We start from the raw sequence: 27,197 nt of genomic DNA, 5'->3' as shown, positions 1-27,197 counted from the left end.
ATTTCAAAGTAACAATCATAAGATGCTTATCAGATTCAGTAGAAAACTGGATTGGGGAGAGAATCAACAAAAGGCTCAAAGAATTGTAAGCCTCTTTCGCCAAAGGGCAGAAGATAAAAAAAAGAAGGATTTCACAATTTTGAATTCATTAACTGAAATAAAAAATACACTAGTAGGAACCAGCAGGAGATCAGAGAATGCAAAAAAAAAAAAAAAAAAACCCAAAAAACAGACCAGTGATTTGGAAGACAAGGATAGTAGAAGTCACTCAATCAGAATAGCAAAAAGGAAAGAGAATAAAACAAAAGAAATAAGAAGAGGGCTCATGAGGGGTCCCAGCTCCTCTGGCAGCAGGAGGAGCAGCAGTGGACAGGCAGCCCAGCTTCTGGATTTCTCTCAGCACCCCCAGTGTGCGCCCGCCCCGCCACCAGCATGCCCAAGAAGAAGGGCAGCTCTGCATAGAGGACAGCAAAGGAGGACCCCAAGAGGAGATTCGGGAGGTTGTCATCTAAACCTGCTCCTTCAAAAATGGAAACAAAGCCAAAAAAGGCAGCGGAAAAGGATAAATCTTCAGATAGAAAAATGCAAACAAAACGGAAAAGGGGAGCAAAGGCAAAACAGGCAGAAGTGACCAACCCAGAGACTGGAGGTTTACCGGCGTAAAATGGAGAAACTGAAAAGGAGGAGAGCCCAGACTCTGAGGAAGCAGGAAAGAAAGAAGCTATGTGTGGTTAACATCACACACCAGGTCCTATCGGTGGTCCCAGTCTACCTTCTCGTTCAATCCAGATGCATTATTATTATTATTATTTACTATTAATTAGGTTTTTTTTTTAGTAGTTCTAGTAGTAGTTTTAAGAAAGAGGGAATCACACTTCATTCATTTTTAAAGTGTAAGGCTTTTTTTTTTAATTGGAGTATAGTTGATTTACACTGTTGTGTTAGTTTCACGTGTATAGCAAAGTGAATCAGTTATACACATACATATATCCACTCTTTTTTAGATTCTTTTCCTATATAGGCCATTACAGAGTATTGAGTAGAGTTCCCTGTAGGTCCTTATTTGTCATCTATTTTATATATAGTATGTGTCTTTGTCAACCCCAATATGTTCCCACCTTCCCCCTGGTAACCATGAGTTTGTTTTCTACATCTGTGACTCTATTTCTGTTTTGTAAATAAGTTTATTTGTACCATTTTTAAAGATTCCTCATATAAGTGATATCATATAGTATTTGTCTTGCTCTGTCTGACGTTACTCAGTATGACAATATCTAGGCCCATCCATGTTGCTGTTGTAAACAATTTGCTGGTTGTTTTGTTATTTTCTTTCTTTTTTTTTTTTTTTTTTTTTGGTGCAATCAGAAATAGTGGAATATTGAATATGGGAAATTTTGATTGCGTTAGGTGTCAGCTTAATATTCCATAGATGGGGTAGCTTTTATATCCTATAATACAAAGACTACCAAATGACCATTTGGATTCTGTTGTGCATTTAATGTCTTGAACACTTTTTTTTTTTTTTTTTTGGCTGTGCCACATGGCATGCAGGATCTTAGTTCCCCAAGCAGGGATCAAACCCATGCCCCCTGCATTGGGAGCATACAGTCTTAACTACTGGACCACCAGGCAAATCTCACTGAACACTTTACTTCTCTTCCCATGTTGATTTTGGGTAGAATTTTTCCTAAAACAAACTACTCCTTGATCCTGGCTATCCTGGTCAGAATTTTGTGCACTCTACCATCTTTCTTTGGTCATGGTAGTCCAATTTTCCTAGAAACTTTGTTAATGTGCTGTGAACTCATCGAAAACTTGAAAAACTTGAGTAGGTATTGTATATAATATCAGACTGTGAATTAGTGAGACTTATGATATAGCAGCACATCAACATTTGAATATATTTGTACCTGTATCCTGTTAAGGAAAATTTGCCTCCACCTTTTCAGCTGGAAAGTCATTGGAATAACTGTTCAGAAAGAATCACAACTACATAATTTTTTGGTATATGTATTAAGAATTGTGTACAAATTGAAATGTCTGTGTCCTGATCCTCAAAACAGCCAGTAAAATCTCAATTATGAAAGAAAAGAAGACAAAAGTGAGGATAGTAAAGGGACCACTGAGGGAACATCAAGGGGAGGAACATTCACATAAAAGAGGTCCCAGAACAAGAAAGAGAAAGGGGCAGAAAACCTATTTTAAGAGATAATGACTGAAAGCATCCCTAATCTGGAAAAAGAACCAGTCAAACAAGTTCAGGAAGCACTGAGTCTCAAACAAGATGTACGCAAAGAGACTGTTATGAAGATACATAATTAAAACCTCAAACTATCCCACAGGCCTCATGGCCAAAAAAAAAAAACCCCACAAAAAACAGAATATAAACAAGAGAAGTGGGTTTCCTGGTGGTTCAGTGGTGAAGAATCCACCTGCCAATGCAGGAAACATGGGTTTGATCCCTGGCACAGGAAGGGAATCCCTGATCCCTTAGTTGCCATGAAGCAAATAAGCGTGTGGGCCACAGCTCCTGAGCCCGAGAGCAACAACTACTGAAGCCCATGAGCCCTGGAAACCATGCTTTGCAACAAGGGAGGCCACTGCAATGAGAGGCCCGAGCACTGCAACAAGAGAGTGGCCCCTACTCTCCACAGCAGAGAAAGCCCACACGGCAATGAAGACTCAGCACAGCACCCCCCACAAAGAAAATCATGATAGAGGGTTACCCTTTTTGCTTTTGGGATGCTGATAAGATTCTGACTCCTGTTCTAAGTGCTGGTTACTCAGATGTGCTCAGTTTGTGATACTGAGATGGACACCTACAATATGTGAACTTATCTGTATGTATATTATGCTTCTCTTTTTAGGTCTCTCCTCTAGTGTCTTTCCCCTCCCTGGAGACAACTTCTGTAACCAGTTTCTTAGGTCCTTCTTGAGCTATTTTAAGCATATAAAAGTTTATATCTTTAAATATATATATATTATAATATACATATCATATATATTATTTATATGTGTGTGTAAATTGCTCAGTTGTGTCCAACTCTTTGAGACCCATTGGGCCCCCTCTTTGAGACCCCACCAGGCTCCTCTGTCCATGGAATCCTCCAGGCAAGAATACCAGAGTGGGTTGCCATGCCCTTCTCCAGGGGATTTTCCTGATCCAGGGATCAAACCTAGGTCTTCTGCATTACAGGCAGAAACCTTACTATTTGAGCTACCCGGGAAGTTCCATTTATATACATATGTATACAGAAGCTTTTCTACTACATTTGATAAAGGTTTGAGAAAGAACAACAACAACAAAAAAGAGACAAATTGGAAAACATAAACTAAATGAAAGCACTGAATTGAAATATAAAGAGTAAAACAAACTAGATAAAAGTAAAAGATCATCATTGAGTCCAGTTGTTTTGAAACATGGCTGCTCATTAGAATCGAATCTGCAATTTCAGAGAAAAAACCAGTACCTGGGCATTTGTATTTTTCCAAAAATTCCAAGATAATTCTAATGTGCTTTTGGATTTTAAAAAGTGATTACAGGTTTTATTTGTTTAATTAATGGTAGTTTTAGTGATATAGAATTCTATTATTTTCTGTTGACCAATCATGATACAATGGTATTAAAATGAATAATAGTTCCATAATCACAGTAGTAAAAGATGTTTATCAGTTTTCACAATCAACAGCCAGACAAAAAAATTAAAGATAATTTCAATTGCAAGCCATAATGGAAACATGATTAATCTAACAATTTAACATAATTATGTACAATTTGGGGAGTTAAGTAGAGTGACGTTGTAGGTGGACGTGCATACATGCACACATTTTCATCCACTCAGTCAGTCTATGACTTTTGGTTGGTGCATCTAATTCATTTACACTTAAGGTAATTTTTGATACGTGTGATCCTATTACTATTCATTGCTTTTGGTTTATTTATTTTTTTTAGGCCTTTTTCTTCTCTTGTGTTTCCTGCCTAGAGAAGTTCCTTTAGCATTTGTTGTAAAGCTGGTTTGGTGGTGCTGAATTCTCTTAACTTTTGCTTGTCTGGAAAGCTTTTGATTTCTCCATCAAATCTGAACAGGAGTCTTTCTGGGTTCAGTATTCTTGTCTAACTTAAGTGTTTTAGAATTTAGAACTACAATTGATTCTAGAACTGAAAAGGATTCTAATTTTAAATGACGTGTGTTAAATGTTGGAGGAGTCCCAGTTACAGTGATCACTGCACTATAGATAGTGATTCTTAGCTATCAGTTATCAACCAGTTCTTATGGATTCATCAACTATGATTTGTATAGCAGATAGAAGCATTTTAGATGGCAAAATGCAGCTGGTAACTTACAGAGTTGAAGCTGAAACTTTCAACAATAACAGTTACTGTAACATGATCACTGTAAGAGCTTGACATTGGGCTGGAGATAGAGGGCTGAGGGCCGCTAGGAAGGCAGTATGGATGAGTATCAGTGAGTGGGAGCTGTGAACAAGTTTCTCCTAAACTGTATGAGTGAAAGTATTGTAATTATAGTCAAAATCAAACATATGTTTTTTATTATATGCCCTTAATTGATAAGTCAGGGAATCTGTTGCACTTCTAAGGTCTTAAGCTGAAGGTAACTTGTTCTTCAAACCAGTCTTATAATATGACCTTTAGAAAATCACCTTTAAAATAAATTGCTATCTGAGTTTTATTGGAATGTTGGATTTACCCTCTAGAGTTGGGACCTGACTAACTGGGTGGAAAGTTGAAATAAACAGTCCCCACTGGGCAAGTGTCCCAGACTTCGGTTGAACAACCAGTACTTTAGGACACTCACATCTTTGTGGATTTTGCATTCAGTTGCCTCCCAGGTTCCTAGCCCTGCATTCCTATGGCCCTGGCATTTGAGCCTGATTAACCACTACTATTCCACCTTTGGTGTCCAATGTGTGAATTTCTCTGCCATGGTTTCACAGAGGCTGAAGCATAGTGTTGAAAGTTAGATAGACATGGGCTTGTAGTTCTGGCCTCACTACCCTCTAGACATAGGAAGTTGGGTGATGCAAAAGTCTCCAAGCCTCAGTTTTCTCACTTGGAAAATGGAGACTAAAACCGTCATCTTGTGTGACACTGCAGATTACATAACTCTAAAACACCCACTGCCATGCCTGGCACACAGTAAATGGTGGTTACGACTATGTTATTATTATTAAACCTAGGTCTCCATTACTGGTTCCTTTTTGCTACGTCAATCCCTTAGGTAACAAGTTTTTGTTTATCTTTTCACCTTGTGTGTCAGTCTTTAGTGGCTGTATTTTCCTCCTACTGGATCCGTATTCCAGAGGCTGCCTCCCCGGGAGCCCCTTCTTTTGTGGCAGTCGGGCTGAGCCCTCACCTGCCTCCAGGCCCAGTGGACAGCCCAGCTTCTATGCACTGCTGGCTCAAAGGGCTGGTGGTATCTAGACATTCCTTCTCGCTCGCTGACTGAGTTGGGTAAATTATTTAAAGTTTTCTAGGCCTCAGTTTCCTCATCTGTGAAATGAACTGTACCTGCTTCATGTGATTGTTGTGAAGATTTAATAGATAATTACATGAAAAGGGTCTAGAATACGAAGTGCTCCATGGCACTTGCCAGTATGATTCACATTTAGGTAAAGAGTACCCCAGCTTGGCCCTTACCCACTTCTCTCTTCTCGGCCCAGGGTTCCCTCTCAATGTAGAGCTGTTTTCAGGACCTAACTTCATGTCCCTCCACTATCTGGACACTGCTTATGCCCCCATCTGAGAATCCCTGCCTTCTCCACATCCTGCCACAAATATTGCTGGCAGATGCTGGTGGGGAGAGTGAGGAATGAGTAATACTTTTTTCCCCAAACATACTGTCTGTGAAGAACAGTGTCCTGGGGCCAGCCTGTTGGCCTCCTACCTAAATAAGGTAAAACTCAGGGAACTGAGCAAAGCAGTTACCTTATTCTTCCTGAATCTCCTCATCTCTCTTTCCTCACTGCCACTAGTAAACACAGATCACCCATCTACAAGAAAAGGACAGTGCAAGATTCCTACCCACTGAGCCTGTGGGCTGCAAAGTGTACCATGGATAAAAAGAGTCAGGGGTGTAACTCAGGAGTGTGAACTCCTATTGTATTCATGGGGTAAATTGGTTCCCTGAACTGTAACTGTTCAAGTTCCACAATGAGGCAACGTATTGAACTGCTAAACTACAAGTAACCTGGGAGAAGCAAAACGAAAGAAGACTGGATTTTGACTGAGAACTATAAATAAAGTATATCACTGGCTTATAAACTGCTCAGCACTAGTGGTAAAGAACCTGCCTGCCAATGCAGGAGTCATCAGACGCAGGTTTCATCCCTGGGTTGGAAAGATCCCCGGAGGAGGGAATGGCAACCCACCCCAGTATTCTTGCCTGGAGAACCCTTTGGACAGAGGAGCCTGGTGGACTACGGTCCATGGGGTTGCAGAGTCGGACATAACGGAAGTGACTTAGCATAGCATAGCAGTAGCACCCTCCACACTAGGCTTGGAAATCAAGTACAAAAGAAACAAAGTGTTAGTTGCTCAGTCCTGTCCAACTCTTTGTGATCCCATGGACTGTAGCCTGCCAGAATTCTCCAGGCAAGAATATTGGAGTGGGTTGCCATGCCCTTCTCCAGAGGCTCTTTTCGACCCTGGGATTGAACTCAGATCTCCCACACTGCAGACAGATTCTTTACCAACTTTATCATTCTTTAGCCACCAGGGAGCAGGGGGAAACCAAGAGTATCAGGATCTTACTTCTCAGGCCTCCGTGCCTCGAATAGTACTTGGCTTGTGGCAGTAAACTGTTCCTGCTCGGCAGTCCTGGCTTCAGGCCTCCCACAGGGAGGTTCCTTTTAATGCTCCAAATCCCTTCCAGGGCCACTGTCAATATTTTCAAAAGCAAGATAATGATTATTAGTTTCTACTCTTTTTAGCACGAAGTGTTTTTAAACTATTTACCTGGCGATTATTTTTCTCAGATTTGGGTGGAGACTTATTTGACTTAATTACACTACCCAAAGACTTTAGTATTTGTTTAATGTGTAATTCCAGTTCATTTGTTCAATTATTTCCTATGCAGTTAAACATCTACAGTGCTACTAATTTAACTTCCCCTAAAGAAAGACATGGAAAGTCAATAAAGAAACCAACAGCAAAACACAGAGAAATTAGGAATATGTAATAGGCAATGTATGGACTTCATCTGTCAGTCTTATCTGATTCTGATTTAATTTCTAGAAGCATAAAATATTTCCAAAGATAACGTAACCCAAAGTTATCAGATTAACTCCTCCAATAGATCCTATAGTCTTTTAAACTAGATGCTGGTTAATCTCCCTCTTGAAAGAAACAGTAAACTAACTGGAAAACATCACTGCAAAATATTTGTAGAGTAATGTCTACTCATTGCACAAGGCAAATTATAGTCCTAAATCCTGATACTGTCAATAAGTGCTGGCTTAGTAATGATTTGCACTGGGCTTTTCTCTGTATCTTAAAATCACATGTTTAGATTTGGGGAGTCAGTTAACAAGTATTTAGTGAGAATTTACTGTGTAGAAAACTGTGACCCAAGTTAAATAAAGATGTGAATTCAGGTAAGTGCCATAAGTTGGTTTTCCCATTTCTGAAGCTACAAATGTTAATATCCAATATTCTCCATAGATATAAGGTTGCCCATGGCAAATACACTGACATGACTGCTCCTGAAAGGAGTCTATGCCTTGTAACAACTAGGGGCACAGCCTTTGGGATCCGAGGCGATCTGGATTCAGTCTCTTCTCTACCACCTACCAGTTTTATGACTTTGGGCAAGTCATTTAATCCAGCATGTGTCAGTCCTCTCATGGGGATGACAATAATATCTACCTTGAAGGATTGCTATTGCATTTGGATGAAATGGACATAAGTGCTTTGTACCCAATAAATAGTAGCTTTTTTTTTTTTTACAGAGACAATGATTTTCCTGTCCAAGCATGGACTGAGACTCTGTTTCCAGAGTCACAGTCATTGAATTGACTCAATGAACTGACTCCTGAATGGAGTGGCTGAGGCATCTATCAAGATTAGTTTCCCCCCGCCTTTCTAAAGACGTTCAAGGAAGCCTCCACAACCTCCTTCTGCCAAGACCTTTCAAAATTCAAGCTGTTTCTAATATTTAACCCAAGTCTTCTCTTACTGATCAAGCCGGTTTCCTCTTCTGCCCTGTCTAGACATAGAAAAGGGTAATAAACTTTCAGATGAAGGAGTCCACAAACATTTACTCAATACTCTCTGTGACACCCTATGTGAGACCAATGAAATAGGTTTAGATTTATTTCATATTGTGGGAAAGTGTGGTAAATAGAAAACAGTTAAAAATACAGAGGCAGGGACTTCCCTAGTGGTCCCGTGGCTAAGACTCCGTGCTCCCAATGCAGTTGACTGAGTTCGATTCCCAGGCAGGGAACTAGATCCCACATGCCACAACTAAGAGTTCAGAAGCAGTAACTCTGTAGAAAACCCATCTCAAATTAGATAGAAAGCAATCTAATTTTGTTTGCTCTTTCAGATGCAAGCACAGCTTGATAGAAAAAAATTTGCTGCTGTTGTTGTTTACTTCCTAAGTCACATCCGACTTTTTGCGACCCTGTGGACTGTAGACCGCCAGGCTCCTCTGTCCTTGGGATTTCCCAGGCAAGAATACTGGAGTGGGTTGCCATTTTCTTCTCCAGGGGATCTTCCCGACCCAGGGATCAAACCTGAGTCTTGGCAGGAGGATGCTTTACTGCTGAGCCAACGGGGAAGCCCTAACAGAGAAAGTACCTGAAACACAAATGCATATGCCCACAAATGCCTGGGTGAAAAAAGAAAACTCTCAAAGCAAAATATTGTTAGGCACAAGCATTTGTTGTACTTGGGGACAGAGGCTGCTGGAATAAATAGCATGATTTTGAGTGGATAGGATATTTTTGGATGAAAATGTTATGGAAAGTGATACATATTCTACTGGAGGAAAAGATCAGCAAGAAGTATGAATAGCCTTTGAAGCAGTGGCATCTTTTTAAAGGGAGTTTCAGCCTCTCAGCTCTGGGCAAATGCTTTCCAGGTGGAGAAAGGAAGACAAGGGGTGGGGGGGGGAGGGGTGGAGCTGGTCAGAGAGACCTCAATGCTGGCAGCTTAACCTGAAAAGAGAAGCAGGCACAAGAGAGAAGCCAAGAGAAAAGAATTAAGTCCTTTCTGGAAGGTAGGAATATTCTTTTCTTTCTCCTCTTTTCTTGCCTCCACTCTTCAACTCAGAAATCTTTTTAGGTGTGTTTTTATCCTGAATTTTAAAGTTACAGAACAAAGTCTTTATGCTGAAAATTTTGGCTGATGGGATCTGACCTGGTCTGACAGAGAAGGCTGTCGTTTAAAAATATTTTTGTAATAAAAATAAATGAAAAAAAATATTTTTGTTTCCTTCAGCTGTCTCCAGACTGTGAATAATGAACATTAGACCTTGAAAAGTCAGCTTAGAAACATATTGTCTATGCTTCCTTTGTGTAAACATGGTCAGAGGAAGAAAGTTTTAAGTCATTTAAACTTATGTTTGGTGACTTCTAAGCTCTGTAATTATCTTTTTTTTTTTTTTTTTGGTAATTATTTTAACATGCTTTTGGTGTTTAGTAAGTTCCTTGTATATATATTGTAGGTACAAAAATATTTTTGTTGAATGTGTTAATGAATAGCAAAAATATCCGCAATTGCTGGGTAACATTTTAAATTCCTTAAATCTATACTAAACATAATAAACCAGACATATAGACACAAATGTCTGGCACACTCCCAAAATTAATCGGGAAATAGAATGTTGTATAAGAGAAAACTAGTAAGCTTCATTAATCAAATTTTTCACGACCACCATAAACTCTGCTAGTTTTAGCTAGAAAAATACAAAAAATCCTAGCAATTTAAAAACATTAAATTATGTATGGCAAAAACCACTACAATATTGTAAAGTAATTAGCCTCCAACTAATAAAAATAAATGAAAAAAAACCCATTAAATTAGTACATTAATTTACTTCTGTGTGGTCCTCTTACAGAATTTTTTGAAATGTAGATGTAGTTTTAAAATAAATGGCAAAATGAATGCAATAGTCCCATAATGCATGCTTCATAAACCTACCTCTTCTTTTAAAAAAAATTGCAAGGAGGGGAAAATCTTCAGGGAACCACTAAGAATACATGAATGATCATGCTAGCTAAATTCTTACTTATCCAGAAAGTTACATGGTGGTGGTCAGTGGTTTAGTTGCTAAGTCATGTCCAACTATTGAGACCTCCATGGATTGTAACCCACCAGGTTCCCCTGTCCATTAGATTTCCCAGGCAAGAACACTGGAGTAGGCTGCCATTTCCTTCTCCAGGGCATCTTCCTGACCCAGGGATTGACCCACATCTGTAACAAGGGCTTCTCAGGTGGTGGTAGTGGTAAAGAACCTGCCAGCCCATGTAGGAGATGTAAGAGATTTGAGTTTGATCCCTGGGTGGGGAAGATCCCCTGGAGAAGGAAATGACAACCCACTCCAGTATTCTTGCCTGGAGAATCCCATGGACAGAGGACCCTGGGTGCTCTACAGTCCATAGGATCACACAGAGTCGGACACGACTGAGCACCTAGCACACACACTCCTGTGTTTCAGCTGGTCTCCTGCATGGCAGGCAGGTTCTTTACCTCTGAGGCATCAGAGAATCTGACATCAGAGATCTGACCAGAAAATTGCATTTTTTTTTTTCAGGATAATGAGATCCTGTAGATCCAGGCCCAATGACTTATCTGAACCTGTAAAGCCTCTGAAACCTGTTCTATCTCAGGTTTGGACCTGAACCTGGAGAAGATCCTGACAACATTGTTTTTACCAAAAAGAATACTACTCACTACCAATGCAGTTTCAAATCTTTTTTCCCTCTAAGAAAATATAATCTCATAAAGTATAACCCAATGACAAAGAACAAAGATATCAGCTTCAGATGAACCTACATTCATGTATGTTATTCCAGTGAGTAACAACAGTTACTGTTCCTCCCCCTAGTCTCAGCTTCTAGAGCTACAAAATGGGAAGAATAGTGATAGGGAATGAGTAAACGGACAAAGTAGGTGATTAAATAGCTAATCCCACTGGGGGAGTAAAAGGTACAGGAGACTCCTGTAAGTTAATGATAACTCAAGGAAGCAGACTTGCTTAACAACAAAACAAAGTAGGCTTGTTTAGCAACAACATAATGTAACAAGAGCAAGAGACATGCCCCCAAACAATAAAAAAATGCTAGAAGTGAGGCCCAGTGAGGTCAGTAAGTTAACGATTCCCAGAATTTAGATAGGCTTGGCTATATGTAAGGAACAGTAGAAATTGCTTAAATTCAAATAAAAATATATATTCATAAATGTATATACACATAGAAAAAAGAGAGAGAAAGGGCCAGGCAAATAATATAAGTAAGTAGAGCAGACTAGAGGTAAGAAATAATTGGCTCTCCCAGTTTTTTCTTTTTCTACATTTATTGGAGGCAGGGACACCACAGAAATACTTTTTTTCTTATTTCTACCACTTGCTCCATGAAAGAAAAGCTACAACAAACCTAGACAGCATATTAAAAAACACAGACATCACTTTGCTACAAAGGTCTGTATAGTCAAAGTTTTGGTTTTTCAGTAGTCATGTACAGATGTGAGAGTTGGACCATAAATAAGACTGAGTGCTGAAGAATTGATGCTTTTGGACTGTGGTGCTGGAGAAGACTCTCGAGAGAATTTCAAGAAAAACTGTGCAGCTAAAGTGGAATCAGAAAGTACGGGAGACGAGTTCACAGAGGTGAGCAGGCCACCCGACAAAGTTGAAATTTAGCCTAAGGAAAATAAGAAGGCATTGGAGAGCTTTAAGCATGGAGGTGATGGGCAAAGATTTATGTTTGTCAGAGATGCCTCTGGTTTCTGAGAAGAGAATCGACTGCAGGGGGAAAGAGTAGAAACTGTCACTGGGGGCTATTGCTGAGCCTGCAAGAGATGACTGGGGTTTGGGGAAGGTGGTTGTGGGCAAAGTGGTTGCTGTTGTTCAGTTGCTTAATCATGTCTGACTCTTTGCGACCCCATGGACTGCAGCACACCAGGCTTCCCTGTCCATCACCATCTCCTGGAGCTTGTTCAAACTCATGTCCATTGAGTCAGTGATGTCATCCAATCATCTCATCCTCTGTTGTTCCCTTCTCCTCCTGCCTTCAATCTTTCCCATGATCAGGGTCTTTTCTAATGAGTCAGACCTTCCCATCAGGTGGCCAAAGTATTGAAGTTTCAGTTTCAGCATCAGTCCTTCCAATGAATATTCAAGACTGATTTCCTTTAGGACTGACTGCTTTGATTTCCTTGCAGTCCAAGGGACTCTCAAGAGTCTTCTCCAGCACCACAGTTCAAAAGCATTAGTTCTTCAGTGCTCAGCCTTCTTTATGATCCAACTCTCACATCCATACATGACTACTGGAAAAACCACACCTTTGACTAGACTGATCTTTGTCAGCAATACGCTCTCTATAGTTTGGTCATAGCTTTTCTCCCAAGGAGTAAATGTGTTTTAGTTTCATGGGTGCAGTCACCATCTGCAGTGATTTTGGAGCCCAAAAATATAAAGTCTCTCACTGTTTCCACTGTTTCCCCATCTATTGCCCATGAAGTGATGGGACCAGATGCCATGATCTTCATTTTTTGAAAGTTGAGTTCTAAGCCAACTTTTTAACTCTCCTCTTTCACTTTCATCAAGAAGTTCTTTAGTTCGCCTTCACCTTCTGCCATAAGGGTGGTGTCATCTGCATATCTGAGGTTATTGATATTTCTCCCGGCAATCTTGATTCCAGCTTGTGCTTCATCCAGCCCAACATTTCTCATGATGTATTCTGCATGTGAGTTAAATGAGCAGGGTGACAATATACAGCCTTGATGTACTCCTTTCCCGATTTGGAACCAGTCCGTTGTTCCATGTCCAGTTCTACCTGTTGTTTCTTGACCTGTATACAGGTTTTTCTGGAGGCAGGTAGGGTGATCTGGCATTCCCATCGCTTTAAGAATTTTCCACAGTTTGTTGTGATCCACACAGTCGAAAGCTTTAGCGTAGTCAATGAGGCAGAAGTAGATGTTTTGGGCAAGGTCAGGAAATTTCAAATAGCTTTCAAATGTAGATTTCACAGGGTTCACTGATGGACTGACCATGGAGAGAGGATTTTCCTTCTAGGCCTAGCCAACTGAGTGAATGGCGGTACCATTTCTTGAGACGGGGAAGACCCACTGAAGAGTGGGATTTTAAAAGCTGGGATGTAGGGACGTCCCTGGTGGTCCAGTGGTTAAGATTTCACCCTCTAAAGCAGAGGGTGCAGGTTTGATCCCTGGTCAGGGAACTTAGGCTTCCCTTGTAGCTAAATCGGTAAAGAATCTGCCTGCAACACAGGAGACCGGGTTCAATCCCTGGGTTGGGAAGATCCCCTGGAGAAGGGAATGGCTACCCACTCCAGTATTCTTGCCTGGAGAATTCCATGGACAGGGGAGCCTGGCGGGCTACAGCCTATGGGGTCGCCAAAGTCGGACATGACTTAGCGACTAAAACACTACCACCAGGGGACGAAGATACCACATGCCTCATGGCCAAAAACCCAAAACGTAGAACAAAAACAATATTATAAAAGATTCAATAAAGACTTAAAATGGTCCATATTAAAAAATCTTTAAAGATTTTTATTCTATTCTGGTCATGCTAAGTTTGAGAGGCCTTTAGATATCCAAGCCAAGTAGACTTCTGGGAATTGGAAAATCAGAGGCTGGAGATATAAAATTTGGAGTTGTCGGCACAAAAGGGCCAAGTGTGATCTGCAGGGAGGGAACATGGGTACAGAAAAAGGTCTGTGACTGAGTTTTCCACATTTTAGAGCATAGAAGAAGCAGAGTCAGCAAGGAGGATAGAGGAAGAGAGGTACAACTGAAACCAGGAGACTGGAGGGTGGCGACCTGGAGGGTGAGCGGAGAATGTGTTTTCTGGGGAAGGAGCAAATGGTTATGTCATATGCTGTGGAGAAGTTGAGTTTGTGGATTGTATTTGACCTTGAAGATCACTACATTTGACCTTAATGAGAAAGGTCATTTGCAATCTGGAAAAGAACAATTTCCTTGCATGTGTGGAAGCAAAGGCCTAATTGGGGCGGGTGACAGAGCAGATGATAAGTGAAGAAGTAGAAATAACGGGTCAAGTGTACTTACTTCCAACGTCTAGGAAGAACTGCTTATACATCATGTGTGTGCCTGCTCAGTTGCTGTTTTGTATGACTCTTTTGCAACCCCATGGACTGTAGCCCTCCAGGCTCCTCTTTCCATGAGATTTCCCAGGCAAGAACACTGGAGTGGGTTGCGATGCCTTCCTCTAGGGGATCTTCTCCACCCAGGGATCAAATCCCTGACTCCTGCATCTCCTGCATTCACAGGCAGATTCTTCACTCCTGCACTACCTGGGAAGATGACATTCAAGCCCCTAAAAGTTTTATGCGGAACTCTGGATGTGTGTGGCAAGGTGTGTCCTCCAGCAAGAGAGGCCATATCTTTCTTCTGATATTTAAAAGAGTTTGTCACTGTAAACCTTCTTCCAGTTTACAGTAACTGATGCAAGCTGCCAACCTTAGTTCTCGGGGCTCTCCCTAGGTGCTAGTTTCCTGTTCTGGTCAATGTGGGGATGCCAGCAGTGAAAAGGAGAAGAAACAAAAAAGAAAAAATATAGTAGCCTTCCATTTTTCATCATTCAGTTCAGTTCAGTCGCTCAGTTGTGTCCGACTCTTTGCGAACCCATGAATCACAGCACGCCAGGCCTCCCTGTCCATCACCGACTCCCAGAGTTTACTCAAATTCATGTCCATCGAGTTGGTGATGCCATCCAGCCATCTCATCTTCTGTCGTCCCCTTCTCCTCCTGCCCCCAATCCCTCCCAGCATCAGGGTCTTTTCCAATGAATCAACACTTCGCATGAGGTGGCCAAAGTACTGGAGTTTCAGCTTCAGCATCAGTCCTTCCAATGAACACCCAGGACTGATCTCCTTTAGGATGGACTGGTTGAATCTCCTTGCAGTCCAAGGGACTCTCAAGAGTCTTCTCCAACACCACAGTTCAAAAGCATCAATTTTTCGGTGCTCAGTTTTCTTCACAGTCCAACTCTCACATACATACATGACCACTGGAAAAACCATAGCCTTGACCAGACGGACCTTTTTTGGCAAAGTAATGTCTCTGCTTTTAATATGCTGTCTAGGTTGGTCATAACTTTCCTTCCAAGGAGTAAGCGTCTTTTAATTTCATGGCTGCAGTCACCATCTGCAGTGATTTTGGAGCCCCCCAAAATAAAGTCTGACACTGTTTCCACTGTCTCCCCATCTACTGCCCATGAGGTGATGGGACCAGATGCCATGATCTTAGTTTTCTGAATGTTGAGCTTTAAGCCAACTTTTTCACTCGCCTCTTTCACTTTCATCAAGAGGCTTTTTAGTTCGTCTTCACTTTCTGCCTAAGGGTGGTGTCATCTGCATATATGAGGTTATTGATATTTCTTCTGGCAATCTTGATTCCAGCTTGTGCTTCCTCCAGCCCAGTGTTTCTCATGATGTACCCTGCATATAAGTTAAATAAGCAGGGTGACAATATACAGCCTTGACGTACTCCTTTTCCTACTGGGAACTAGTCTGTTGTTCCATGTCCAGTTCTAAGTGTTGCTTCCTGAACTGCATACAGGTTTCTCAAGAGGCAGGTCAAGTGGTCTAGTATTCCCATCTCTTTCAGAATTTTCCACAGTTTATTGTGATCCACACAGTCAAAGGCTTTGGAGTAGTCAATAAAGCAGAAAAAGATGTTTTTCTGGAATTCTCTTGCTTTTTCAATGATCCAGCAGATGTTGGCAATTTGATCTCTGGTTCCTCTGCCTTTTCTAAAACCAGCTTTAACATCTGGAAGTTCACGGTTCATGTATTGCTGAAGCCTGGCTTCGAGAATTTTGAGCACTACTTTACTAGCATGTGAGATGAGTGCAATTGTGCGGTAGTCTGAGCATTCTTTGGGATTGCCTTTCTTAGGGATTGGAATGAAAACTGATCTTTTCCAGTCCTGTGGCCACGCCTGAGTTTTTCAAATTTGCTGACATATTGAGTGTAGCACTTTCACAGCATCATCTTTCAGAATTTGAAACAGCTCAACTGGAATTCCATCACATCCACTAGCTTTGTTCATAGTGATGTTTTCTAAGGCCCACTTGACTTCACATTCCAGGATGTCTGGCTCTAGGTATGTGATCACACCATTGTGATTATCCGGGTCATGAAGATCTTTTTTGTTTTCATCATTAGAGCCCTTTAAAACATTACCTTACAGAAGCAGCTCTCAGCTTTGATTTTTTTTCTAGGCTAAAATAGCACCTCTGTGCGACCTCTGGTGGATGCTATAAAAAATGCAGCACCCCAGGCAGTCTTCATTTTATATGAAAAATATTTGAGAGGTCTTCCCTGGTAGCTCAGTCCGTAAAGAATCCACCTGCAAGGCAGGAAACCCCAGTTGGATTCCTGGGTCGGGAAGATCCTCTGGCAGAAGGGATAGGCTACCCATTCTAGCATTTGTGAGCTTCCCTTGTGGCTCAGCTGGTAAAGAATCCGCCTGCAATGCGGGAGACCTGGGTTCAATACCTGGGTTGGGAAGATCCCCTGGAGAAGGAAAAGACTACCCACTCCAGTATTCTGGCCTGGAGAATTCCATGGACTGTATAGTCCACGCGGTTGCAAAGAGCTGGACACGACTGAGTCACTTTCACTTGAAATATTTGAGAAGATTGCCTAGAAAAATGAATTTTTATAAACCAAATGATTTTTCCTGATTATTCAGACTGACATAAATAAATTTATCCATTAAGAATCAACACACCATCCAAATAGTGTATAAATTAGCTTTTCTGTAATCTCTGAAATGAAGGGGACCCAAATACAATTGCATAGACTTAAATTTTTTTTTTAATCACCAGGGAAACAGTATATGTAGATTGGGTTTCAGAGAAACAATTTAGTTGGTCATTCTGCATCCATCCATAGAGTTCAAACTCTAAGACTTTCAACTTTCCTTCAAGACACTGTATGAACAAAATTAGCCATTCCTTTGACCTCTCTTTCCATAAGAATGGGTGATACAAGAAGACCTTAAAAGGCGTCTCTATGCTGGTTTTAAAACGTGAATTGGGGGAATAATTCTTAAAGGAAAAAGAAGACATTATTTAAAGCTATAGTATCAATGTGGCATTGGTATTGAGATCAATAAATAGATCAACGGGACAGAACAGGGAGTGAAGAAATAGGAAAAACCCCATAAAGTGTGAAGCTATGTCATGGGGTCTGAAAAGCTGTATCTCTGGGCCTGTAGCCTCTGCTCTAGTTTGGGTCCCACTAGCTTGGGCTTCCCTGGTGGCACGAGAGGTGAAGCGCCTGCCTGCCAGCACAGGAGATCTGAGACACAGGTTCGATCCCTGGGTTGGGAAGATCCCCTGGAGGAGGAAATGACCACCCACTCCAGTATTCTTGCCTGGAGAATCCCATGGACAGAGGAGCCTGGCGGGCCGCAGTCCATAGGGTTGCCAAGAGCTGGACACGACTGAAGCAACTTAGCACAGTACAGCCTGTTGTTCAACAATTCTCCTTGGAAAGGGTCAAGTTCTCTAAGTTCAGGAGTCAAGTCTTACGTTTCTTTTGTATCTTCAAGCAACTGCTGGTATCCAAGAGGGTTTCAATTAAAGCATGCAATATGCACCTACTAATCACCGAGAAGGAGCTATAAAAATAAGGATCTTCAGCAGTCTCAAAACAATGTCTATAAGGGATTCTTTAAAGTATGCACGTGTGTGTGCCCAGTTGTTTTAGTCGTATCCAACTCTGTGCGACCCTAGCCTGCCAGGCTCCTCTGTCCATGGGATTCTCCAGGTTAAGAATACTGCAGTGGGTTGCCATGCCCTCTTCCAGGGAATCTTCCTGACCCAGGGATCAAACCCACATCTCCTGCACGGGTAGGCAGATTCTTTATTGCTGAGCTGCCAGGAAGCCCTCTTTAGAGCGTATCTTTTTTCAAATGAACCATCAGTGTGAGCTATCAAAGCCCAGACCATGTAACCCATATACTATGTGTATGTGAGATAAAATCCTGGGATGAATTGACCTATTTAAATGACTTAGATTCTTCTGGGTCAGTGATTTGCAAAGTGGGGTCTCTGGACCAGCATCATCAACTTGGGACTTGGTAGAAATGCAAATTCTTGGGCTTCCACCCCAGACTTTCTAAGCCAGTTATTCTATAGATGGGGCTCAGGTATCTGCTTTTTAACAGGTAATTTCTAGATAATTCTGATGCCATCAATACTTTGAGAAGCACTGTTATTGGTACTACTTATATTGATAAAGATTGAAGATGTTATTGTGTTTTCCAGACACTTGGAAAAATTCTACTTATCATTAAGTAGAAATAAACCCACCAAAAATGTGGAACAGCAATGTAAATGCAACAGTTTATTTGGACAAAGGCAAAATAATTATAAAATTAGCCAAGAACCTCCAAGGGGGCTGTTTTTCTTTTAATACTCATGGTTTTGCAATAAATAAAATAATCACTGCCACCAAACAGGCAATTTTATATCCATTTTGCAAATATACTTCATTTGTCACTGAGATTACCTGCAGGTGGATGTTTAATGTGGCATTCATCTCTTTTAATATAAAGTTCTTCTTCGAGTACTTCCTTAATTCTCTTATGTGGTTCACAATATAAAAACTTCTTCCCTGTAAAGACATTAACAAAATTGGTTGCTTATCATAAATTCTGCCCAACCTTCTAGCCATTATTTACACAAATAACTATTTTTTAAAGAGACAAATCCTTCCATACAAATAGCAGGTGTTTCATCCTGCAGACTCTATTTTGGAAAGATCCCTTCCAGTGTAACTTATAGCATTGTGGGGGACCGGCGGGGGGGGGGATGAACTTTACCTTTTGCGGTTAAGTTTCAGACAACTTATTTTAAGTATTATGAAATAATATATGAAGTTTTCTTCATTAGCTTGAAGAAAACTTTCATTTATTCGATAAATTCTTATTAAAGACATATTCTGTGCCAGGCATTTGGGGCAGAGGACACAGCAGTGAGTAATAAAGATACATGATGGCTCAGTTGATAAAGAATCTGCCTGCAATGCAGGAGACCTGGGTTCGATCCCTGGGTTGGGAAGATCCCCTGGAGAAGGGAAAGGCTATCCACTCCAGTATTCTGGCCTGGAGAATTCCATGGACTGTATAGTCCACGAGGTCGCAAAGAGTGGACACGACTGAGCAACTTTCACTTTCATGCATAGAGCTTACAATCCAGATACATAATATAGAACAGTCTAGCAGTATTTCATCACTTTTTAAAAATAAACCTGAATTGTACTGGAGTGTCACTAATGGACATGTGACCTTTTCTTGTCCTCCAAACCTGGCCCCACAAGACTTCACTGCTATAGTTGAGGATGGACTATTTTTTCTAAATCTCTTTAGTCACATCTCTTCTGCTCAGTCCAGGGAGTCATCTGAGTCCATCTGTCTCTCCATACTCTCCTGTCAGCCCTTCTCTCTCTTGCTCTCTGAACTATGGTCACGTGGCCTTTCTGTCCATCACCACACATTGTCTCTTTTGTACATTCTATTTTCTCTGTCCGAACTGTCTTTCTCATAATTATTTTTGCCTGGGTAACTTCTACCTGAATGTCAGGTCTAGGCTGAAATGTCAGTTCTTTAAGGAAATTGTCCTTGGCTCCACAATCTTGAAATGTCCCTGGTTACTTTTTCTCATAGTATTCTCCTCTTTTCTTTCATTTGATTTATTGCAATGTGTATGCAGCCTCATTTACTTTATATACAATTTTATTTGTGTAACGATTAGGACCGTATGTCTCCTTTGCCAGGCTATATACCATAAGAGCGGAGGTGTTGTCTGTTCAGTTCATCAGAGTCCTAGAACAGAGTGTGACATAGTAATAGATGCTCAACAGGATTTCCCTGCTGGTCCAGTGTTTAAGAACCTGCCTGCCAATGCAGAGGACATGGGGTCCGATCCCTGGTCAGAAGACCCCGCACAGCCAGAAATAAATAAACACAGATTAAAAAAAATAAGAGATGCTCAACAAGTGTCTGTTCGAGTGGCACTAAAGCATAGTCTAATCAGGTGGAGTGCAGGTTCCTCTATGTGTGTGTCTCCCCACACAGCCCTGTGAACGGCAGGCAGCCAGTAGGTTCCAGCCCTAGTGCTTCAAAGCTCCATCCAGGGAGCCATGGAGACTCTCAATGACCAGTGCAAAGATATGGCAGGTGTCATCTTTTCCAGACCAACTGATAAAGAACAAATTTGACCTGTGTACAGACTGGCCCAAATGGGGCAAGAGACCCACTGCTTCTCGCTGTGGGTCTGGGTCATTCCTGGTCGTGAGACCCAAACACACCCTCAGACATGAACAAGGTAGAGTGAGATACTCTCTGGGTCTGGTCTTGTTTTCGCCCAGATTCAGTCATATGAATGAGAGATGAATGTGGTTCAGCATTACTCAAGTTTAACTCTGGTTTAAAATTCCGTCAAATCGTGATCTTCAGGCAGAAAAGGGTTTAAGAAATTTGGCTAAGAGGAAAAGCCTATAATAGCTCAGTAGAAAGGAAGAGATCACGTGCTGCAATTTCAAGTCTCTTGACAAATTCCAGCCCTTCTCTCACAAGAATTCACAGAAGAAATCATCAAAGGTTTTGAGGAACTATGAAAAATGACAGACTTGTAAAGAGCCGTGTGTGTGTGTTTGTGTGTGTGCACACGCACGCACACTCAGTCATGTCTAACTCTTTGGGAGCCCATGCATTGTAGCCTACCAGGTTCCTCTGTCCATGGGATTTTCCAGGCAAGAATACTGGAGTGGGTTGCCATTTCCTACTGGGGAATCTTCCTGGACCAAGGATTGAACCCATGTCTCCTGCATTGGTGGGTAGATTCTTTACCACTGTCCCACTTGGGAAGATCATAAGGAGCTAGTATGGGCAAATGTTCCTTGCTCCAAGAAAGACAAAGAAAGGAAGGAAGCAAACAAGCTGGCTATTAACAATTGCTACGATTTATTGAATGCTTCCATGCCCTAGGCATCTTATGTATACTATCTTTCTTCTTGACAATCAGCCTATGGGAAGGTAAAATTATTCCTACTTTATGGATGAGGGGCTTCCCTTGTGGCTCAGCTGGTAAAGAATCCACCTGCAATGCAGGAGTTTTGGGTTCAGATCCCCTGAAGAAGGGTTAAGCTACCCACTCCAGTATTCTGACCTAGAGCATTCCATGGACTACAGTCAATGGAGTTGCAAAGGTTGGACACGACTGAACAACTTTCACTTTCACTTATGGATAAGAAGGTAAGTTTCAAAAGTCTTAAAACTAGTCATAAAAATGAAAAGAAATTGATGCTTTCAAACTGTGGTGCTGGAGAAAACTTTTGAGAGTCCTTTGGATAGCAAGGAGATCAGACCAGTCAATCCTAAAGGAAATAAACCCTGAATATTCATTGAAAGGACTGATGCTAAAGCTGAAACTCCAATACTTTGGCCACCTGATGTGAACAGTCAATTCTTTGGAAAAGACCCTGATTCTGGGAAAGATTGAAGGCAGGAGGAGAATGGGACAACAGAGGATGACACGGTTGGATGGCATCACTGATTCAATGGACATGAGTTTGAGCAAACTTCGGGAGATAGTGAAAGACAGGGAAGCCTGGGATGCTAGCTAGCAGTCCATGGGATCACAAAGAGACAGACACGATTTAGCGACTGAACAACATAACTGACCCTCTCAAACCAAGTTACTAAACTGACTAGATTAGGGAGATGTTGCAGCCATAGTATAGTATTTGCATTTCAGCAAGACATTTGATAAACTGCATTCATATAGGAGGCAGAGTGCCCACGCCAAAGATGCTACTTGACAGATCAGGGATTTCCAGAGACTCTACTTGGAACTGTGGGGTTCACCATTTAATTAGTTAATCTGAATATAGGAACTTTCAGCAAATTCACCAAATGTGAGAATGACACAAACTTGGTGAATGGTTTATGTGCTGAATGGCAAGCTCAGGACTCAAAGGGCCTTCCATACTTGGAATGAAGTGTTCACATCCATAGGATGGTATTGATGGGGATAAATATAATGACCTGCATTTAGGACCAAACAGAGGGACTGAAAACAGAGGACAGAAAAGGCCTGGGTCAAATGTTTCCAATTGGACAGAGGGGAAAAGAGACACTAAGGATGTCATAGATTGCACTTGTCATGTGCTAGTAATCTAATGTGTGTGCCAAAACAGCTATGGTAAATTTATATAGATTCACTTAATAGAAGTATAATGTTCAGATTAGGGGAGGTTATGGTCCGACCACACTACCCTAGTCTAATGGTACCTAGAATACTGGATTCAGTGATTTAATAAAACGGAGAATGTTGGGATAGTTCAGCCATCATGGTGAGAGCACTAGAAATTATTTTAAAGGCATGAATAAAAAATAAAGGTAAAAATAAAGGTAGCACTGAGGCAATAAAAGATTTGATGGGGCTCAAATAGCCACCATTATATAATCCAAAGATATTTCAGTGGGAAAGGACCACATTTTATCTGTGTATATTTGGGAGCAGATGTGTGATTAGGGAGTAGAAGCTGTACAGACATAGGGCCTTTCCAAAAAATAGAGACTGAAGATTAAAAAAAAAAAATTTGACAATTAAATGGGTACTTGTGCATGTATGAATAATCTGTCTCTACTTCAGCTGAAGCCCTAAACGATGAGCTCGGGAAGCTTAGGCAGGCACTCTTCATATGTTCCCACCCTGACTCTGTGCCCCTGAGTGTTTGGATACCAGCCTTAACTCATTACTCATTTCCCAGCAACTGCCCAATGGCAGGCACACAATCAACACTCAATATTTGTTCAACTGACAAGAAAATGGCTAATTCCAGCTTTTTCTCCTACAGCCAAAAAGAATAAAGAACCTTGAAATTCTAGTATCGCTTATGAGAAAATTTGCAGGTAGAATTTCAAGTCAGAGTAAGGAATTCCTTAAATATACTGAATACTTACATATACACTGAACTTAGTTGCCCTAAATAAGGTCTCTGCGTGTTGACAAGAGCAAGAATGAGGCATCATAATCAGGTATATTGTGACTGATGCTGAGGAAAGAGGCAGGCAACAGCAGTTCCGAGGCTCCTCAGGAGGTCCCGGGCTCCCAAGACCGGGTGTGTGGTCCCTGGGGGAGCAGAAGTCGCTGCTCCTCGTCTGGAGCCAGGCGGCTCTCTAGAGGGGCAATCAGCGAGGCTCTGCAGAAGGACTGGGAATCGCTCACCTTCTTCAGACTATTATTTTCATCTTCATCATTCCTTAGCACCTACTGAAGACGTGTGGGTTACACGGGGCTGGGAAATATCTGTAAATTTATGGAATACGATGGATGAGCGCTTCGACCAGGCACGGACTCAAACTTTCAACTCTGTTGGTTGTGACTGTGAACCAGATCTGCTTTTTACTTCTTGGAAGGTTGTTTGTATGTTTGGCAGGGCAGGAGGAAACAATATGTTAGCATGTGGCCCATAATTGTAAGATTCTGAAAGGGTCAGGTAATCATAATTTAGGAACGGAGAATCGAAGAGATGGGAGTTTAATTGTTTGAAGGAGTTCTCCTGCCACTGGGTGATGGTGGGTTAGGTACGTCCTTCCGCTAGTCTAGACTTCAATTTCCCGGTTTGAAAAATGAAGGAATTGACAAAAATGATACGCGTATTTCCATGCGTGTGTATATAGTTTATGTATTTAAAAACTAATTTCATATTTTATATGTAAAACAAATTTAAATATTTTACACATTTTATAATCAAAATATATTTTGTAATTTAATATTTTGAATACTATATGTATGTGTATTCACACGTGCACAATTTTTTTCAATACCTTCCAGGCCAATGCCACTACCCATTAAGTTGGAGGCTACCTGGGCTCAGATAACCTTTTATGAAGGAGGGCTTGGGGAAATGGACCAGATGCCCTTAGCTTTGCCAAAACAGCAACTCCAACCCCTCCCTCCAAAACCTTTGCGGCTTCAGCTAGTCCGACCGCGGTTTACCCGTTCGCCTTTCACGGCTTCTCCTCGCCCACGTCCCTCCCACGGGGTCCACGGCTGGAAGGGAACTCACACTGCTTGCGGGACTCCTGGGTTCCGCCGCCGCCCGGCTCTCCGCGCGCCGCGCACCCCAGGCCTGCGGGCGGCCGGGGCTGCTCGCCGTCGCGGCCCGCCTCGGGCACCGTCACGGCTGCCGCCGCCTCCTCACCCCTCATGCCGACGGGGTCTTCGGGGCCGGCGGTCGGCTGGCCTTCTCCGCTCTGCCGCGGGCGGCCGCGAACGCGAGGCGTCTCCGGTTGCCATGGTGGCGGGATCCTCCCCGCGCCGAGCAGATCTTTGCTGGCGTCTCCTGTGTCCCGCGCGCCCAGGAAGACAGACGCTGGAGTCGGGAAGCCGTGATTACTAACCCACCAAAGCAAAGAATTTCTGTTGATTTCCCGTGTGTTTGTCACAGCAGTTTCGCAAGAGAGGCTTTACTATTGCCTGGTAGGGAAGCTGAGATTCGAAAAGCTAAGAACATTGTCTGAAGTTAGGCAACCAGAAGTGGCACAAGCTGGAATCCGAATTCAGAAAGGTTTGGTCCCAGAGGCCAAAGAGTAGATAGCTACCTGGAACAGGTAAGAGCGGGACTGGACGCGTGAGTTAAGGTAAGGTCACTGTTTTCACGCAGTGATGATGTTTGTCGTGTCCCGGCTCCTTGCTACACACACAACATGATGGGATAAACCAATGTTAAGGGTTCCTAACTTTTGGATTGTAAATTCTTGTTGTTAAACAACTCTTGTAGTGTCAAGCACTTTTGTATTCACAATCTATTTCAATCCATATAATAACTGATTTTACGGATGAAGTCAAACTCAAAGTTTAATTTGAATAGCAAATGGGAAACTCTAGGGTTTTTGGAGTATGAGGTTGCTTTTGTTTTTGCAGTTATTTAAAACAACGTTGTGGTGTTACTTTTATATGGGGTTGGATGCATGAGACAAGTGCTCAGGGCTGGTGCACTGGGAAGACCCAGAGGGATGGGATGGGGAGGGAGGTGGGAGGGGGGATCAGGATGGGGAACACATGCAAATCCATGGCTGATTCATGTCAATGTATGGCAAAAAACACTACAATATTGTAAAGTAGCCTCCAACTAATAAAAATAAATGAAAAAAATAAAAATAAAATTGTCTGTGTATAAAAAAAGGAAGCTAAATGTGCAGAATGAAATAGTTCTACAAGGAATGTAGTCCAATGCAGCTGCCTCCATTTTACCTCCATTTTACTCCACTTTTCACGTCTTTGGGCTGATAATTTAGTATCTACAACACATAACCAAATGCTTACTTTGCCGCTTTTTATACTTTTCAGTTTTAGGTATCATATCTTGATTTCCTAGTATAGGAGATGAGAATCTAGCTCTCTTCCATGCTTCCCACCTCACATGTACTTACTACACCTTCAGACTCTGAATATAGATTAACTGAAATTTTTTCTAGAGTTTTTTCATTACTATGGCTATGTAAACTCTTAACTACAGACAAGTTTATCCACCACCTAATACCCTAGGGTTACTTTTTTCATTTGCATAACCTTTTAATTACTTGGAGTTAATAGTTGCCTTGCTCTTTCTTTTTTTCACTCCTTCCTTTTTAATTGAAGTGTAGTAAATTTACAGTGTTTTGATAGTTTCAAGGGTACAGCAAAGTGACTTGGTTAATGTATATGTGTATATGTAGTGTATATATACACTACATATATTATAATATATATACATATATATTGTTTTTCAGATTCTTTTTCAGATTCAGATATATATATACACACTACATATATTATAATATATATACATATATATTGTTTTTCAGATTCTTTCCATTATAGATTATTGCAAGATCTACAGTATAGTTCCCTATGTTACACAGTAGGTCCTTGTTGTTTACCTATTTTATATACAGTAGTGTGCCTCTGTAATCTCAAACTCTTAATTTAGCTCCCTCCATCCCCTTTGTTAACCATAAGTTTGTTTTCTATGTCTGTGAGTCTATTTCTGTTTCGTAAATAAGTTCACTTGTATCATTTTTTTAGATTCCACATATAAGTGATATATGATATTTATGTTTCTCCTTCTGACTTGCTTCACTTAATTTGATTATCTCTGGGTGACTTGCTGTCTAATTTGTTAGATTTTTCATGTCCTTATGACTGATTAATTCCCAAACTCTCCTTGTGTAAATCTCTTAATATGTTTAAACACATAAAGAATTGTATCAATTTCATCTTTTTGAAAAAGTCCCTTCCAGAGAGACCTGTGATCTGCTCCAGTCTGCACTGGTTGTTCTCCAGATCTGTGGGTGCACAGCTGCTGGTGTAAGGATTTCCCTTCACCATCATACCTCTCTCTTGCATTGAATCCCTGATTTGTGGAGCCCCTCTTCCTCATTTTCCTAGTTTACTTATTTATTTGGTGGAGCCTACCTCCAAGAGCTTTTTTTCAGGAATGGTATGTCCTGAGATAAAATGTCCAGGGGTAGACATTGACCATGTCCAGGGGTAGTCCAGGAGTAGAAGTGTCTTTATTCTTTACTAAAGTGAAGGTCTAGTTGGTTAAATAATCTAAATTGGAAATCATTTTTCTTCAGAGTATTAAAGTCGTTGCACCCATTGTCTTTTGGCATCTACTGTGGTCAATTGAGAATTCTACTATCATTCTATTCCTGACCCCTTGGATAAAGCCTGTCCTTTCTTTGAAACGTGGAGGATCTTCTCTTTGCATTCACTGTTCTGAAATTCATGATAATGCACCTTGATATAAGTAAATTTTCAACCATTTTTCTGGGAACTCATTTCAATCAATAAATTCACAACCTTTATTTTGGAGATGTTCTTGAGTCATTTGTAATCTCTATTTTCTCTGTTCCCTCAGGAATTCCTGTCATCTGTATATTATTAGTAGATCTTCTGATT

At 41.3% G+C, this 27,197-nt stretch overlaps 1 protein-coding gene and 1 pseudogene across 1 annotated transcript; one reads left to right on the top strand and one right to left on the bottom strand.

Annotated features, from left to right (window-relative positions):
• Nucleotides 1-432: 432 nt before the first annotated feature.
• Nucleotides 433-735, top strand: LOC136175970 (non-histone chromosomal protein HMG-14 pseudogene; annotated as a pseudogene).
• A 5,984-nt stretch (nucleotides 736-6,719) lies between these two features.
• On the bottom strand, nucleotides 6,720-24,460 carry C9H11orf97 (chromosome 9 C11orf97 homolog). The gene is made up of 3 exons (XM_065946145.1): nucleotides 24,319-24,460; nucleotides 18,751-18,855; nucleotides 6,720-6,898 (listed from the first exon to the last, which is right to left on the bottom strand). The coding sequence occupies exons 1-3, from the start codon at nucleotides 24,458-24,460 to the stop codon at nucleotides 6,720-6,722; spliced, it is 426 nt and encodes a 141-aa protein (XP_065802217.1).
• Between the last annotated feature and the right edge of the window lie 2,737 nt (nucleotides 24,461-27,197).

The sequence above is a fragment of the Muntiacus reevesi genome, chromosome 9 (genome assembly GCF_963930625.1).
Source record: "Muntiacus reevesi chromosome 9, mMunRee1.1, whole genome shotgun sequence".
NCBI lineage: Eukaryota > Metazoa > Chordata > Mammalia > Artiodactyla > Cervidae > Muntiacus > Muntiacus reevesi.
This window is presented reverse-complemented; position numbering and strand designations above follow the sequence as displayed.

Bases quoted from the DNA above. Each gene is read 5' to 3' on its own strand.
- C9H11orf97 (XM_065946145.1), bottom strand. From the start codon at position 24,460: ATGAGGGGTGAGGAGGCGGCGGCAGCCGTGACGGTGCCCGAGGCGGGC. The intron at 18,856-24,318 runs GTGAGTTCCCTT...ATGTCTTTACAG, and splicing joins CCAGGAGTCCCGCAAGCAGT to GGAAGAAGTTTTTATATTGT. The intron at 6,899-18,750 runs GTAATCTCAGTG...AAATATTGACAG, and splicing joins CATTAAACATCCACCTGCAG to TGGCCCTGGAAGGGATTTGG.